This window comes from Chelonia mydas, chromosome 14, assembly GCF_015237465.2.
Source record: "Chelonia mydas isolate rCheMyd1 chromosome 14, rCheMyd1.pri.v2, whole genome shotgun sequence".
Lineage (NCBI taxonomy): Eukaryota > Metazoa > Chordata > Testudines > Cheloniidae > Chelonia > Chelonia mydas.
The window spans coordinates 8,856,492-8,874,187 of NC_051254.2; the positions used below are offsets into that span (position 1 = coordinate 8,856,492).

General features: G+C 40.9%; 1 protein-coding gene and 1 long non-coding RNA gene across 3 annotated transcripts in view; one reads left to right on the plus strand and one right to left on the minus strand.

Annotated features, from left to right (window-relative positions):
* ERN1 (endoplasmic reticulum to nucleus signaling 1) overlaps positions 1-17,696 on the plus strand; it is a 62,287-nt gene that overhangs the window by 26,631 nt on the left and 17,960 nt on the right. For both annotated transcript variants that reach the window (XM_037914295.2, XM_037914296.2), the window contains exons 3-6: positions 12,686-12,719; positions 13,619-13,691; positions 15,254-15,326; positions 16,822-16,944. In XM_037914295.2, the coding sequence (XP_037770223.1) occupies positions 12,686-12,719; positions 13,619-13,691; positions 15,254-15,326; positions 16,822-16,944 (303 nt within the window). The remainder of the gene's footprint in view (positions 1-12,685; positions 12,720-13,618; positions 13,692-15,253; positions 15,327-16,821; positions 16,945-17,696) is intronic.
* On the minus strand, positions 232-16,827 carry LOC119567624. The gene is made up of 3 exons (XR_006285658.1): positions 15,511-16,827; positions 14,076-14,212; positions 232-3,416 (listed from the first exon to the last, which is right to left on the minus strand). It is a non-coding gene; the product is annotated as an uncharacterized LOC119567624 (long non-coding RNA).

Here is a 17,696-nt window from a genome sequence, read left to right on the forward strand (position 1 = left end):
GGGTGGAGTAAGGAAATTGATTTTAAGAACCCTTTAAGTCGGAAAAAAGGGCTTCATCGTGTGGACGGGTGCAGGGTTAAATCGATTTAACACTGCTAAATTCGACCTCAACTCCTAGTGTAGACCAGGGCTAAGAGACTAACAAATTTATTTGAGCCTAAGCTTTCGTGAGCTACAGCTCACTCTCACGAAAGCTTAGGCTCAAATAAATTTGTTAGTCTCTAAGGTGCCACAAGTCCTCCTGTTCTTTTTGTGGATACAGACTAACACGGCTGCTACTCTGAAACCTGTCATTATGCAAGGATTTTTTTAGTACCTTTGTCCCTTCCAGATTGGATTACACAAAGCACTGCTCCAGTACATAGCTTTCCCCACATCCAGCTGTGGGGGAGCATAGCAGGGAATGTATTGCACTAATTCTCTGAATACTGCAATAGCTCTATGGTTGCTTCAGATGTGATTGGAAGTGTTGAGTCTGATTTATAAAACTGTACACAGATAGGCTTCTGATTACTTGAAAGAGAGTCACTCTCTGTATGTGCCACCATGGCAACTGAGTCATGGTATAAGAATCTTGAGTAGGCACCCAAATACTATGGCATGATGGGTGCCTTATAAGCCTCTGATTAGAATAGAATAGAGGTTCCCTGGGGTTCTTCTGCCGATATACTGGGAACTGGAGGCAAAAGATTTGTAGTGGAAGGCTCTTAACCCTGGAGTATGCTTCTCCCACTGGTACAATAAAGCCTGTCTGTTGACCTAAAGGGCAGGGTATAAAGGTCCTCTCTTGTCTCTGCTGTGTGCCTGAGGGAGATGGCACTAGGGATAACACAAGTTTAATGGTTCAGGTCTGTCATAGTTGACGTTGAACAAGTTGTGTGCTAGGGACTGCACAGTCTTATAATTTAATACATAAAATAATAAGAAAGAGGCTCTTTTAAGAATAGCTTTTATCAGTTTTTTCTTCATGAAAACATGGCATTAAATACAAAATAAAATGGTTGTGGTTGGACTCTGGTGGTTGATTACATGTGAAAGAGATATTTGAGATGTAGCCCTTTCTCCTCACCTTTTGGAAATCCATTAGAAAGCAGCTAAATGAAATGCTGTCACAGTGATTGCATCATTCTACTCAGTGTTTGTAAACCAGTTGCCCTTTCAGTCGGCAGGCTGAATTGGTGGCGAAGGACTGTGCTAGTCTGATCTCTGTGGTCCAAACCAGTTCTTCTGTCTTTATGAGACTGTTCATTGTTTGAATGTAGTTCTAGCAAACAAGCAGTTATTTTTATAAGAGCAAAATGAGCACTTTTTAAACCCCTCTTATCCACAGTAGAGTAGGAAATGTTAAGCTAGTGAGCCAGAAATTTCAGGAATCTCAGTTTATGGGTATCCTCACAATTTTTCCCCCCTCTATACCAGTATTTTCACCCATGTAAATGTTGTACGGAGATCCCCTCTATCCCTGAGCATTCTTGATTAGACGAATGAAAATTACTACTCTCTCAATTCACGATTGCTTTGTGGCTTGTAGCTATATTAATATTAAGAAAAACTTTAACCTATGCTGACATAACACAGCATATGTGAATATAAGTGTATAGACCTGTCCTATGTAGAGTTTGACTCGCTTGTATAAACTCAGTGCAGTAGTTGGCCTTTACTTGTAAGCAGTCTTATTAAGGGGAAGAGGTTAGGTGCCTCTGAGGAGGGATGAGGGTACCTAACTGATGAAAATAAGAGAGGACACTAGTTTAAGTCCAGATTGTTTAAGTTACTCTTCCTTATAAAAAAAAAAAAAAAAAAAGTTGCAAAACACCACTGGGGGTTGGGTTTTTTGTTGTTGTGGTACATTAATGTCCTATAGAACTGGATTATCCAGTCTGGTCGTGCTAGTTTTATTTTATTGACTATTTAATATTCTGGATCCTTATCTATGTGCAGTACACCCAACTAATGTTTTGTGAAGTGCTTATCACCCACCAGTTTGGTTCTATATGACAATGAAAACCACAAACCTCACTGCACAAATATATGGTAATACATTTAAAAACAAGCTGCATTCTTCTGGGTTAGTTTAGTGAACTTGTGAAATCTCAACAGGCAAGGAACTACATGAATGACCTGGGAATTGAATTTGGAGATTAGATTTCTAACTGAAATTGTCATTTCTGAATCTTCCGTTGGTTGCTACCAGATTGGTGAAAAGCCCACATGAAAGATGTGTGACAGTTGCAGTACTGGGAGCCCAACATCAGAGTTGGCTAACCAGCTACCATCCTGCTCTAATGCTGGGTTTAATACCAGAAGAACTGTAATATTAGTACTGAATTTGGCATGTTTACCATATGTCATGCTGTCTGTCTCTGTTAACTATAAGTTTGTAACGCATACAAAACTTTCTGTGAAACTTCTAAGTTGCACATACTGCCTGGGTTCTCGGACAGCTGCTTTGTACCCTAGATATCGGAAAATTAAGCATATGTGGTTGTTCACATGACTTGAGATACTCTGGAGGTCACCTACAGCACAGTGAAATCGTTTATCAGTGACATAGGGTTTTGTTATTACACTTAAAAGGTTAGGTGTTTAGCATGACCAATTGTATAGTACCTTCTTGTTTAAAAACAAACAGCCATGTGTCTTCATGTGCTGAAACTCAGTATCAGGAAGGGAGGTTATTCCCGTTCTAGTAGTGCTTAAACAAACATGAACATCTTTCCATTTATAGTTTGTCCTGATTAGCACTAAAACCTATTACAGGAATGCAAAGTAAATGAACTAGTGCCTCTTATCACCACAATAACCTGTTTGAGTTTCCTGTCCTCATCTAGTGCTGCCAAGAAAGGTGATTTGAATGCTCCGGCTCTCTTCTCCCCATGTGCAGCACAAATCAACTGTCAATAAACAGTGAGAGAGGCAATAGCTTAGAAAGGAAAGCACACACTATACAGTTATCTGCAGTGTGAACTGTGGGCTCAGTTACTGCAAGGTGCTGAGTGCCTTCAGGTTCCATTGGTTTCAGTCAGGAGCTGGTGCTCAGCACTTTGCAGGATTGGGCCCTCAGCGACTGGCCATGTAACTGCTGTTGCATCATCACATGCACTTCACAAAGATGGTCCTAGAGTTAATAGAAAAAAAAATGGTAGTCCCATTCCGGAAGAGCCTTTGTCCCTGCTGGAGCCCCAAACAGTCCAGCCGTAGCATTCTGAGGCTCCAGGGTGTGGACATCACTTCTGAACAAGTCCCTGAAGTGCCATCTCTGATCCAAAAAAGGAGTGGTTAGTTCTGAGCGGTGTGACACGCTTCCTTATCTTCTCCTCTCACCATCATCAGGACACCAAGCAAGCTTCCTCAGTACTGACAGCCTGTCTGCGGAATCCAGAGACTGAGAATCTAACTTGGGTATAATCAGGCCACTGCACCAAACAAAAATCATTTAAACAAAGTTATGATTAGGGCAAAATCCAGGCAATGTAAAGTTGCACTTTTCACAAGCTGTTGAGCAGTCTCCATGTTAGCTTGAAAGAGTTGCAGCTCTTTCCGTTTTTACTTTTTTTCATACCATTATTGCTCATAAAATGTGAACATTCACCCTTCTGATTGGAATCTGTATCTACAATGTCTTAGGGAACTAATCAATTAAAACTCTCCGGATTGAAAGGTCATCTTCTTTCTTTTAAAACGGTGGGGCTCTGCAGTTAGAGATGGCATTGCTGCTGATGCTACTTCTGTGTCACCTCCTTAGTTTGTGTTGCAAGGCTAGGATGCAGCAGTTCAGACTCTATTCTTTATGTTCTTTTGACTAAACATATCTGACAACTATGCAGTATTCTTTCTATAGAAGAAGATGGAATCCATTACCCTCAAGCAGCCAGTAATGAGCCTACGAGTGACTTATTGGGCAGCCTCCTGCTTTGGTCACAAAACTATAATCTGTGCCACAATGAAGGAAAGGAAATCTCTCAGAGCAGGGAAGACTGAGCTGGAGAAAAAGTGCAGATGAGAAATCTGAGAGCGTTACAGTAGGCGGCCCAGAGCCAACTGGCAAGATCAGATCTGAAGAATGGTTCTCCCCTGAATGTCATCAATTTAATGGTCTGTATTTTAAAAAGTCTTATGTCAGTGGTCTTTGTTCAGAAGGTGTTTCGTAAGAAGTACTCTCCCCCCCTTCCTCCCCAAAAAGCACTCTGGGCTAGTCTGTTAACATGTGACTTTATGTTAATAAGCAGCATCTTCAACAGTGAAGAATTTAAGTATGTAGTGTTTCAGGGTGCTATTTTGGGTATATGTTGTCTTTGTCCTTCTCCAGTTTATTTCTGTGCATCCTTTGTCGCTGTCCTGGTTGGAACAGTCTCCTTGCCCTTTTGCCCCAAATGATCCTTCTCCCTACCTACCTACAATCCACTTATTCCATGAAGTGTTTTCCAAAGGAATATACAACATGCACAGGTTTGAGGCTATATCTATTGCCAGTGAAGGTTGCTTGCTTGCTTTGCCTTCGCCTTATCCCACTCGTCAGAGTCAGTGTGAAGACTCTTAGAGTATGTGTGATTGGCACAACTGTTACAAATCAGCCAGCCAGGCCAGATGTTCTTGGTTTTCTATCTCCTGGGTGGACAGCTTGCCAGAGCTGACCAGACCCACCTGCCTGATAGAGGCACTTGCCCAAGGTCATCCAGCAGATCAGTGGCAGAGCCAGAAATGGAGCCAGGTCTCCAGAGTCACAGTCCAGCACCCTCTCCATACTGCCTCCCTAGCTAGTATAGTGTCTTGTCTAATTTGGAGTGTAAGCTTTTTGGGGCAGGGACTGTATGTTCTTTTCTGCACAATGATGGGCATAGTAACAGTTGTCAATATAAATTATAAAAAGGATCTTGATCCTCCAAAACCTTACTGACATGACTAGCCCATTGAAGTTAAGGATTCATGAATAGAAGTTGCAGGTTTGGGCCCTTTTTATAATTTATATTTCAAGCACTGTTAGTGGGCTCAGGTTGGGATCTATAGATCCTACTGTAAAATAATAATAATTCCGAGCCTTGGAACATTGTTTGGTACAGAATTGCAGATCCAAAGATTAAAACCCATAGGGACTTTAGAAAGAGAAACTGTTACATCCATGAAAGCAATCAATTCCTCTGTCCTTAGCAAACTCCAGAGGACTGTGAGTCAGTGTCTCTAATCTTTTTGAAAGAAGTTGCAACACTTAGCTGGGATGACACACACTTTTTAGCCCAGTCCATTAGTTCACGTCTTCTGATGAGACCCTAGCTCAGAAACCGTTTTTTCCAGTTCATTCCACTGTGGCAGCAACTAGTTCAGTTGCTGTTTCAGAATCTGCCACTTCTCCTTTTTCAGTCACTGTTTTCATGTGTTTCTGTTCAACCTAGAGGCACATTAAAGGGATGGAAATCTGCAGTGATATCTCATGCATTTAAAAAGAACTGTCAAAGGGCAAATCGCTCCTTATCTTACTTTTTTATGGGGCAGATAGAGAGAATGTAAAGCGATAGATGTTTGTATACAGCTTTTAGCATTATGCCATTTGCTAGGAATTATTCTCAAATAATACAAATATGGCAGGGTGGTTGTTTTTTTTTTTTTTACTTTAAAATCCCAGGCTGTGCCTTCAAAATGCTGTCTAGAATTATTCCAGACTAATTTAGTCTGTCATTAGTAGGGTCCATCTACAGTACAATACAAGCAGAACTGGGTCAGGGCATTTGACTGCTGCCTGGTTATAATGTTGTTGCCAATGAGATATAACTGGGCCCCATTTAATGAGGTAAAACCAGGGGCAATCATTATGTAAACGGGCCCCCTGACTTTGTTCTTCTTGTAAGTGGGCCCTCAGAGGGAATCTAGAAGTAACCTCTTATTTCATAACCCTTTATTTTTCCAGCCGATGGTTTTGTAATAGTAAAGATCTTTTTTGAAAAGAGTTGCAAAACTGGAAACTGGTTAAATGTCAAGGAATAAATTATTTTCTACTCCCGCATCATTAGGGCTATGCACTGAATGACCCCGCCGATCATTTTTTCCATCTCTCAACTCGGTGAGTTAGCTTTACTTTTGAGGGCTTTGACAGGACTGTGGCAGACGTGCAGCTGCTGTGTTTAATAATCTAGGAATAGTGAGATGTAATTATGTTGTGTAATGGTCAGTGAAGTGTTGTTATATATTGAATTATATGAATGTTTTGATCTAGTGTAATAGGGGCACTATGCAAAAAAACAAGCAGGAAAGCAGCACAATAGATGTAGATAAGAAAATCTCCCAACAAATATGGGGAGCAATTACAGGACAAGGACATACTTCCAGGCTCCAGTTTCAGGTGAGACAGCTTTGCCACGTTGGGAGCCTAGTGATCAAAGGGACACTGAACAGTTAAAAAGACTTGGGGGGGGGGGGATGGGGGGTAGTTGTCAGGCTGACACAGAGAGAGGCTGGAGTTTGAAGGAGCTGGGTCTTTCCTAGGTTCGGGGAATGGTGAGCCTCAGGCAGAAGCAGGCATGCATCTAGACGGGTTTATTGTTTTAAGATCCATTTTCTCTTAAATACTTTGGTTCTAAATAAATAATACATTTCTTTAAGGAAGCTATCTAGTTACTGGTTATTGCTGTCATTGTTCCCAGAGGAAATGGAACTGTAGGCACGAAGATAAGTCAGGCCTGCAGAGGTAATCACGGTTGATCACAGGAAACTGCAGCCCAGGGTCTGGTCTGAGAGTGGAAGAATTATGTGATTCCACCCCAAGAGAGAAGTGATGGCTCGAGGCCCAAGACCTGAGTGGGGTGCACTCAAAGAGCCTAGTAACTGCGACAGGGGCCTTCTTCATTTTAGCCCATTAGGTAGAAAAAACTTGACTTCAGTTCTGGTAGGCTAGTCTTCTTTATTTTACTAGTCTGCTTGTGCTAACATTGGAGCTACCAGAAGATGAGATATCAACCAAACCACATGACAGAGAGTAAGAAAAGTTCGCCCTCTTTCATGTGAAGGAAGTTTCACAAGGGCATTTAAACTTTAGTTAAAGATAATGTAAGTGTTAAGGAAATCAGAAAATTTGTTTCAACAGATGAATTGAGACAAGTGGATGTGCATAGCCCGTCTTTCTGGATAGACTGTATTACGGGTAAAGGAACAGAAAAGATTTTCCTCAGTCAGGTTATGCTCTGCTGCAAGCAGCCTCTGGAGTGAAAATGAATCAGATCTGTATTTTTGATACATAGGCAGCTGTTTCTTATGGTTCATATGGGACATTTAGGCAATGTTCTAGGAGGCCATTAATGGGATTGGTGTTTGGTTTTGTTTTTTTGTGCAGTAAGTACTACAAAATTTCATGCCCCTTAAGTAGAACATCTTAATCTAGTCCACCTGCCTTGCTAATTTTGACTATTTACTAAATCAAATTACCATCACTGAGGGGGTAAGTAAAAGCTGGAATCACTAGTTCCCTTTCTTTGAGATGGAGCTTGAAATCACGATGCCAGGAAAGAAAGTTTTAAGAACTTTCTCACAGTCGTGGTGATATCTTTATAAGGATCTAACTGAAGTACTAGACAACATACTTTTTACATCACTGTAGAGCTCATTATTTTCATAGCATTACAAGACTTTCTTTCCATATTTGGGGACATGCAACAGGAAAGACTGATTGAGGAAGGTGAGATGACATGAATTGGATTTCTGGTGTTGTGAGATTGTTCAGTATCTTGAAGGGAGTACTACTGGTTGATGAAATTGTCACGATTGACACTCTTCTCTAACAGCTTCACCAAGTTCTGAGCTTAAGCTGTGTGTGTGTGTGTGTGTGTGTGTGTGTGTGTAAGAGACAACATAAGAGATAGGAACACACACATGTTCCTTCTCTTATATTGCTTAGTTACAGTTGGTAGATAAAATCGCAGCATATTCTTGGGTTAAGAGCCCTTAGGTAGTAGGAAAGGGGGAGGGGAGCTTTACTTCGAGCTGAGCCTTGAAGCGCATGCCTCTTGAGGAGGTTCTCCAGCATTAGAAGATGAGTTGAACTCAGGGTCTTTTAGTCCACAAATACTTTATGGAACTTACGCTGTTTGTAATTGAATTCTTCTAATTTTTTTGTGGGGAGAGAAGAGCTACAACTCTCTTTGCCTAAGGTTGTGGACAAGCCAGATGCAGACACTCCAGATTAGAATCTAACCTTCTGACCATTCCTGCAGCTGTACATTAGCTGAAAAACCCGAAATACTAATCTGTACAAAGAAAAAGCACCACATCCTTTCCTGTTCCGTTTAGAAGCAAGTTGTAAAGTAACACATAATGATGGATTTTGGCAGTAAGATTAGAGCAACCTCTAAATTAAAGGTGACGTTTGGAATTATCTTTGAGTGCATGCTATAGTATGTCAGTAAATAGTGTAATAGAAAAGTTGAAACTTGATTCAGATCTCACCAGTTATACACCAGGTTTGTCAATGGGCTTACTCCTCACATTCAGATAAATAAGAGACCCTTAGACTAAAAATTTCTGAAAAGTTTAAAGGAAGAGTTGAGGCAAGAAATAGTCACCGAAGACCTTGTCTAGAGTAGGGAGTAAGTGATTTTTAAAATGCATAATGTTGTACTGAGTTTAATAAAAACCCAAAAAACAAATATACCATTTCAAAACCAAAGTGTACAGGTTTATCATCGTGAGCGATCACTTGAGGAAGCGATGATCATAGATAGGGCTTTTGGCAGCATTGCTCAAGTACTGTTGCTGAAGATAGACTGACAATATAAATCTTTGAAATTACCAAAGGCAGCTTATGTCTTCCCACATCAGAAATTTCTGTACATAATCAGTTCATCAAGAACTTGCAAAGTCACTTGGTGTGTGCCTCAAGCAGTGCTTGTAACATTTGAATTAAAGTTTGACTTAACAGAAGCGTTTGCCATTTACTGCTGATTTATGATGCTCTCATATCACCAAATAACAATTTTTTCCCCTTCTTGTGAGGTCATTGTGACTATAAATACCTTAGCCTATGGGGTCCTATCTCTTTCTCCCTTTAGGCTGTCTCATCTGGATTCAGATGGACACTTATGGTTTCTGATCACTCTTTACTTCACAGGGGTCTTTGTTTTTTTTATTGTTGAGTTGAACCAAACCCTACATCAGGCATCTCATGCTTTTTCTTTGCTATGCATCTTCAGTGAGGAGCTGATTTGGAAATCAGCTTCCCACAGCTCCCATTAGCCGGGAACGGCGAACCGCGGCCACTGGGAACTGTGAGCGGCCGTACCAGCGGACGCTCAGGTAAACAAAGCATCTCGTGATCCGACAGGGACTTACCCTGAACAAGCCATGAACCAAGTTTGGGAACCCCTGTATTAGATGGATTTAGATGGAAAGTTTACAGAGGATAACAAGCTGGGAGGGGTTGCAAGTGCTTTGGAGGATAGGATTAAAATTCAGAATGATCTGGACAAACTGGAGAAATGGTCTGAAGTAAATAGGATGAAATTCAATAAGGACAAATCCAGAGTATTCCAGTTAGGAAGGAACAATCAGTTGCACACATACAAAATAGGAAATGACTGCCTAGGAAGGAGTACTGCAGAAAGGAATCTGGGGGTCATAGTGGACCGTAAGCTAAATATGAGTCAACAATGTGACATTGTTGCAAAAAAAGTGAACATTAGTTGGGGATCAGTCCCGCTTTGAGCAGGGGGTTGGACTAGATGACCTCCTGAGGTCCCTTCCAACCCTGATATTCTATGAACATCATTCCGGGATGTATTAGTAGGAGTGTTGTAAGTAAGACATGAGAAATAATTCTCCTGCTCTACGCCGTGCTGATTAGGCCTCAGCTGCAGTATTGCGTCCAGTTCTGGGTGCCACATTTCAGGAAAGATGTTGACAAATTGGAGAAAGTCCAGAGAAGAGCAACAAAAATGATTAAGGGTCTAGAAAACATGACCTATGAGGGAAGATTGAAAAAATTGGGTTTGTTCAGACCATTTTCTCCCCCGAACAGATGGAAAGGAGTTGTTGCAGTTTGTTGTTCTATGCAGTTGGGTGGAAAAATTATTCTGATAGAGCAGCTACGTGATTCCTAGTTGTACTATTTCAAAGGTCTTTGAAACATAATTGCTTTTGGAGCTCCTTGCTGTGGCACTTGGGTCCACAACAAATCAGATATAGCAGTACATTATATTGCCAACTCTAGCTCTTGTCTAAACACTATCCCTGTCCTGCCGCGACCAACCATAATAGCTATGATAGTTCATCTTTAAGTAAATGATTGATTTAAGGAGGTAGTGTCCTGGTTTCTGCTTTCCATGACACATACAGGCTTGTGCAGTGGTTCTCAAACTATTGTACTGATGACCCATCTGAGTGCGACCCCCCCTCCCTTATAAATTAAAAACACTTTTTAAAAATATATTTAACACCATTATAAATGCTGGAGGCAAAGCAGGATTTGGGGTGGAGGCTGACAGCTCGTGACCCCCCCATCTAATAACCTCGTGACCCCCTGAAGGGTCCCAACCCCCAGTTTGAGAACCCCTGGGCTAGTGTGTAGGGAGCATCAACACTTTATTGCCATGGCCTCCCTGGGCGATCTAATCTACAAGTGTAAAATTGCTCAACAGCATAACAGAGTGCTGGCTTCATACCCATGAATTGGGTTTCTTCCAGAAGCTTTACGTGCTTTTGAATTAAATTGCTCTGTCTGCTTTAAGAAAGAACCTATTCAGTCATCTTTTAGGTTTCAAAAAGCAAACAAAACTCTGGATCCTGTTGCATTTTGAACTCCGTTGCTCTGTGGGGTCGTTTAGTGGAACGGAAGAAATGGCTGAAGGTGTGGGGGAAGCTCTGCTACTGTTCTTCAGATCTAGCAGTGTGTGCACTGCAATACATGGGGAGTGGAGGGACTTCAGGGGGTCCACAGGCACCCTGAATCATGAGTCTGTTGCCCTTATCTTGCATAGCTCTGCTATTACTGTAGTGTATTTGAAATCTCTAGTACATGTGCCAGCTTCCCAATCAAAGTCTCTCATAAGTGAATGTTTGAGCCCTTATTTCCTTCCTCTTGCATCATTTTGTTTCTGTGTGTGTGTGTGACGAGAGAACTGGTGTAAAAGATAAATAAGAGTTGCTTTTTGCAGTAGCTTGTTTGGTCTGTTTAATCTGTTTTCTTTATTGATTGAATTATTTTAAATTTTTATCTTTTGGGAGCAAGAACCTGTTGTGATCCCTACCTTCTGGTTTATTTAAGGAACTTTCTTACAGATGAGGGTGGAGGATGCATGCTTTTTGCACACAAATGCTTTCACTCAGCTCTTTCAAATGCTGCACACAAGAGTATATGCTGCACACTTGGGTATCTCTGTTGGTACCAGTATTGTCAACCCCAGGCCTTCAAATCTCAGGCCCCCCAAAGAGTATGAGGGTGAGCCTAAAAAAATCAGAAGATTAAAAAAACAAGCAGCTCAGCCTTTTTTTTTTTTTTTTTAATGTGCCTGCTTGTGAGAGCTTTTAGGAATCGTGTTTTCAAGCTTTCGTCTGCATCCAAAAGGTCGAAAAATTCCCTTTTTAAAATGAAAGCTGTAATTGTCACGGAATCCCAGGGAATCCGGGATCAGGCTTCAAGAAAAATACTAAACACTGCGAGACGTGTAGTAAAATTGTGAGAGCTGGCAATGCTGAGGTGGTGAATAATGGACGTTTGGGGAAAATCATTTACATGGAGAAATCATGTACATGAACTTTTCCTAAAGTGTTCAGATGATCCTTTCTGTCACAGACAGGTGTGAAGGAGGTTCTTGGGACACTGTGGCTTTTTTTCAGTGACATTTTAATTTGGTATATTATTCCATATCCCATGTATTTTCCCTTGGAGTAGGATGTTTAAGTCTCTATCTGCTTCCTGCTTAAATCAGTGGCTGTGTTGCTGCTGTTTTCAATGGGAGCAGAACCAAGTCCTCGGTTTACAAGTTGCATCATAAATTAAGTGTGAACTTTGCTAAGGAAGTATATGCTTGCCTGCCTGCTTAGACACAGAATAGTGAGTGATCATAAAAAACAGATGAAAGAGGCATTAAGCAGGACCTTTTGCATTCAGACATTAAGATTTCTATTATCCTCTCTCTATTCTCCACGACCCGATAACATTAATGAATGTTTACATGTGTTTAAATAAAATTGATGGTGGAATCCTGTCATTGTGGCTGCTTGGGAATTCTGATCAGCTTCCTTCTGGGCAGCCAAGGACCAGACACGAAGGAAGTTGTTTTTAGAAGAAGAGGTAGTTTTTTGCACTCTAGAAAGGTGCCTTTACATGCAATGTAGTGTGCTTGTGGCCAAGGAAAGATATAGAGATGACTCATGACATGATGTGACACTGCTGCTTCATGCGAATCCCCTTCTGTTGATGGTTTGGGGAGTTATGTATTGAGAATGAGGAATGCGGGATAGGACTGAGTACAAAGGTAGCTTTAGAGGGAGCAAAAGTGCCCTGCTGATGCTTACAGAGGTATACAATAAATTACAAGCCCTGTTTGCATTATCAGATGGGTGCTATGTTATGATGCTATACATTCCTATGGATGACTCCCTTAAACACCCAACGTGGCTCGCAAAATGGTCAATCCTGGGGTTGGTGTGAGTTCATGACTTTTAATTGCCTATACATTGACTCCCGCATGTTCTGTTTGTGCAGATCCTGTACTCCAGGTGCCAACACACGTGGAAGAGTAAGTCTCTCTTTCTCTGTTTACTTCAGCCCTCTATTGCTTGTTTGATTTTTCACTGACATCATGAAGTTTGGTTTTAGTTTAAAATAGGGAACTGTTGAAATACCACAGGTAACCAGACATGGGATTAAAGATTAAAAACTTTCCCTGTTTGTAGGATTCAAATGAAATGTCCTTCCTTCAGACTGTTTCTCTCCAAAAACCATGCTTGGAGCACCTGTCTGGAACACAAGCAGGTTAACCATGCCTATTTCAGGATCACTGACTTGAACAGCCTGGGAAACAGAATAACCTGCTGGGGAACAGTGTTCAGATTCTAAACCTTTAGTTTCAGTACCTTATCTCAGTGGTTCTCAAACTGTGGGTCGGGGCCCCATTTTAATGGGGTCACAGAGCCAAAGTCTGAGCCCAACAGCCTGAGGGCTTCAGCCCTGGGTGGCGGGGCTCAGGTTACAGGTCCCCTGCCTGGGGCTGAAGTGCTTGGGCTTTGGCCCCTCCACACCCAGGGCAGTGGGGCTTGGGCAGGCTTTTTTGTCCCCCAGCTTTTGAGCTGCTTTTGTTTGTATATGTTACTGCTGGTTTTATTGCCACTATATATAAATTAGATTTGAACTATGATCCCTATACTGCAAGGCATTGTATTCATACTGGTCAACCCAGCTTCAGTTGGACTAGGAACACTATTGACAATAGTTTAGGTTTAATAGGCTGTGCCCGTTCTGATATTCATTCTCTTTGATGTTCAATTAATAAGTGTTTCGAACAACCAGATATTCTAAAGTCAACAAGCAGATGTCAAATGGTCTTCACCAGGACACACACACTGACCATTGCTGCTTATTGGTTTGGTGACAAGTGTAATGTGTTCAATTTATTTATAATCACTATTTAACTCATAGGCCAGCATTTCTTCCAGACCCAAACGATGGCAGTTTATATACACTTGGTGGCAAAAATAATGAAGGCTTAACTGTGAGTATATTTTGGTTTGCTAATCTGTCTACACATGCGCCCTAATTAGATTGCACAAAGGGTAGGTCCCTAAATTACTTTCCCAACTATCTGCTTTCCTGACAGCGTTGTAAAGTTCTGCAAGCTGCCCACATTTTGAATCATTTACTGGAAGCAAGTATTTCTTGGGAAGGCCTGACAACATTGGCTAGTAAACACTGTTCAGTGCCAGTACCAATTTTAGGATACAAATTCCTGGAATGACAACATTCGAGTTGCACTGCTTTCTGGTTCAAAGGGCCATCCTGTAGTTTAGGACAGGCAACATTTACAGCCTTCCTTGTGAACTACAGAAAACCCCTTTGGCTTGAGGATACCAACAAAAGGCAGACCCGTTTGACCCACCTTTGATATTTTTGTAGCACTTGCTAATGTAATGATGATGATGATAACCCCACTTCTTTAGCACTCTCCAGATATTAAGTAATCCTCATAGCATCCTGGGAGGGAGAGGTATCCAATACAGCACACACAGTTATGGCCTGAAAAAAATAAAATTTTTAGCAGTCCTATTGAGAAGTCCAACCCATATTAGGATAAATGTGGATTCTGTGCTGTCTCAAATAGCAGGTGCTGTTATAGGACTTAGTAAGCAGGTTAAACTGTGAACCCTTCCAAAATATTTGCATCGAAATAGTCAACCCCGCAGATGTCAGCTGAACACTTGAGTAAAGCAACAGCTTTGTGATGAAACTCAGATAAAATGTTTGGCTTCCCACAAGTTTCTTTTCCTGGCAGCCGCTATGACTTCCTTTTAGAACTTTAACATTTTTTTTTATTTTTGAACAGAGAAGTATCTACTGACAGGTTTTTTCCTAATGCACCCAGATACGTGGCCTTAATTTGTGTTTGTATTCTTGGTGTTCTTTGTGGGTAGATCTAGGTAGCAATCGGTCCTGAACGTCATGTTTCCTTTCACCTGTTAATCTCCTCAGGTAAAAATATTCGGGTTGGATGCATCATTGTAGATGTTCCAAGCTAGATGGAAGTAATTTCACTGTTTAAAGTCCTGGCCTCTCTTGTATTTGTGCAACACTTCTGTTTGTCACTTTTCTCTTCCTGATGAAGGCCTCTTAAAATCCTGGAAGGTTGTTCACCAAATATGTAGATGTGATACATGCCCAGGAGCATTATAGAATTTGGCGATCATAATAATTCATTGCCTTTTTAATAACACGGTTTGTATGAAGATCACTGAGCTTTGCAAATGCTAATGTTGCACCCTTGCAAGGCAGGTAAATATATGTGTACTCATTAACAGATGGGGGAATTAAAGCACAGTGTTGGGACATGGTGCACAAGGTGGTGGTAGAGTTAGGAATAAAACCCAGGAGTCCTGGCCTCTAGTCTTCTGTGCTATAAATATTTCCTCCATTCCTGTTACATTTCTAGTAAAACACTGAGAAGTCCCCACATGAGCTGTATTGGTACCCTGTTCCCTTGAACACAACTGGGAAAATCGCACTAATTTCAAAGTGTAAAAATGTTATGATTTAAATGAGCTTTTTCATTTTTTTTTCTAGAAACTTCCATTTACAATCCCTGAGCTAGTGCAAGCATCACCCTGTCGCAGTTCAGATGGGATTCTGTACATGGGTAAGTTCTAGTTAATCTCTCCATGGGTTAACTGATTTAGAAGATTGCAACATTACTCAACAGCAACCGACAAATACAAACTGCCTAAACCAGACAGAGCTCTCTTGCATGAAAATGTCATCTCAGCCTTGGCTGTTAATTAAAGCCTTTCGTAATATTTTCTGATAGAGAATCTTGCACTTACTGACATGTGAAGATAAAAAGTCAACTGCCTTCCCTTAGAAGGAGAATAGCTTCTCAAACCACTGCATTGCCTTTTAAAAAAAAAAAAAAAAAAAAAAAAGTTACTCTCCCACTACAGAAAATGTAATTAACTTTATTCTGTGACACAAAAACATATTTAGCTCAGTTATATGGTATATTTAATCACCTTCTCATGCTTATAAATATACTTGCCTCAGCCAGCCAAAGGCCCCTGCCTACATTACAACTATAACTGAGTCAGGAAATCGAGTTACAACATGGTTCTAAGTTGTGGTGTAGGCGAGATCGAACTGGGGTACTGTCCTGGATGGTTCAAATCTGAAGCCTGGTTACATGGTCATGGCTAGGTTGAATCTACACTACAGCTTTTAACCATGTTGTAATCAGATCTCCTGATTCATTAATAGTTAGGGGGATTTATGTTATTCTGCCTGGTTGGCATCTTTGGAGATGACACCACATCTGTTAAGACCTGGAGGAAATCTGCACTCTCTCCCTACCTTCTAGGTCTCCAGTTCACATCGCTCTGTTGAAAACTGTTGGGGGGGGGAAAGCAGGTTAACTATTTGACACTTCTAAACTAGGCTGCTACAGACTGTGGCTCTGATATTTGGGTTATTAGGACTAAAATCCCTTATCAATTTGGAATCATGGAATCATAGGGTTAGAAGGGACCGCAAGGGTCATCTAGTTTAACTCTCTGCCAAGATGCAGGATTTGGTATGTCTAAAACATCCAAGACAGATGACTCCAGTCTCCTTTTGAAAATCTCCAGCGAAGGAGCTTCCACAACCTCCCTAGGCAGTCTGTTCCATTGTCGTACTGTTCCTACATGTGTAGAAACTGATAATTCCTTCCCACCATACTGTGCTACAACAAACAGCACCTCCGTCTTCTTCCTCTCCTAGCATAAGGATTTTCAATCCTCAAAACTCTCTTCAGTAACCATTTGCCAATTGGATAGTGTGAATGTGATAACCGTATTTTACATGATAGTGCTTATAAAGATGTCATAGAAATGTTGTCACTATGCTTGCCAGTACCTGCTAGGAGTCAGTAACGTTAAATGAGGGGACAACAGTGTTGTTTGGTTTCTAGTTTTGGCTATTGTCTGAAATTATTTTGTTTAACAAAAAAAAACTTCTAAACATTTTCCATGGAAAAAAATCCCAAACTATGGGCCCACTACAGAACTACTTCTCAAATCAAAAAAGCTTTTTTTAAGAGCCTGGATTTTGTATCTGAGTAATTTTCAGACTGAACAATAATGCAATTTAACTGGTGATTTCAGGAAAGAAGCAAGATATTTGGTATGTGATAGACCTCGTCACCGGGGAGAAACAGCAAACCTTAACGTCTTCATTTGCAGAAAGCCTTTGTCCATCAACATCCCTCCTGTATCTTGGGCGAACCGGTAAGACACTTTTCCCTCTACCACTTAAAAGAAAGTTTTTGGCTTTTTGGGTTCATTTTAAAGCTAGTGCAGGCCCACAAAGGATAACCTTGTGATAATAAACTCAGGTTTGTTTAATCTCCTAGAATAACTTCTGGAGGTGGTGGCTTTACAATGTAAACAGAAAAAATGATTTGCCTTCAGATAGCAATGGAGATGTGCCATTTTATACATTCACAGACTAATGTGTGGTTTCTGCATATAGTGGTGTTTGTGTAAGTGATTCCTGGGGCTGACTCCCAAGCAAAGTGGCTTTTAAATTCTGTTAATTCAATGATGTACCATGCTAGCAGCTTTGTAGCCCTGATTGCATCTGAAGCTTTTGGTCCCCATGAATAAATGGGTTGGGGAAATGGAGAGACAGCAGCTGTCATTCTGAAAATACAAATGCTCCGTTCTAGGTGAAGAGGATTAAAATAGACCAAAGACCTATATTTGGGATGTCTCTCTGTAAGCTGTGTTTACAGATTTGCCATTAGATCTGTAGATTAATCTGTTTTTAAAACTATTTTTTAAAATGATCTTTATTGCGAAAATTCTGTTACAGAACATATTGCACCTAATTTTTAAATGCAGGGATTGGTTGTAGATAAAATTAGGTAGGAATGCTACAGTAGAAGTCTTCGAGGAAGAAGCACAAAGAGCTGATAACATGGATTGGAGCACTGCCTACTGCTTTTTGTTTTCTGAGCTTCCTTTTGAGCAGTAGATTT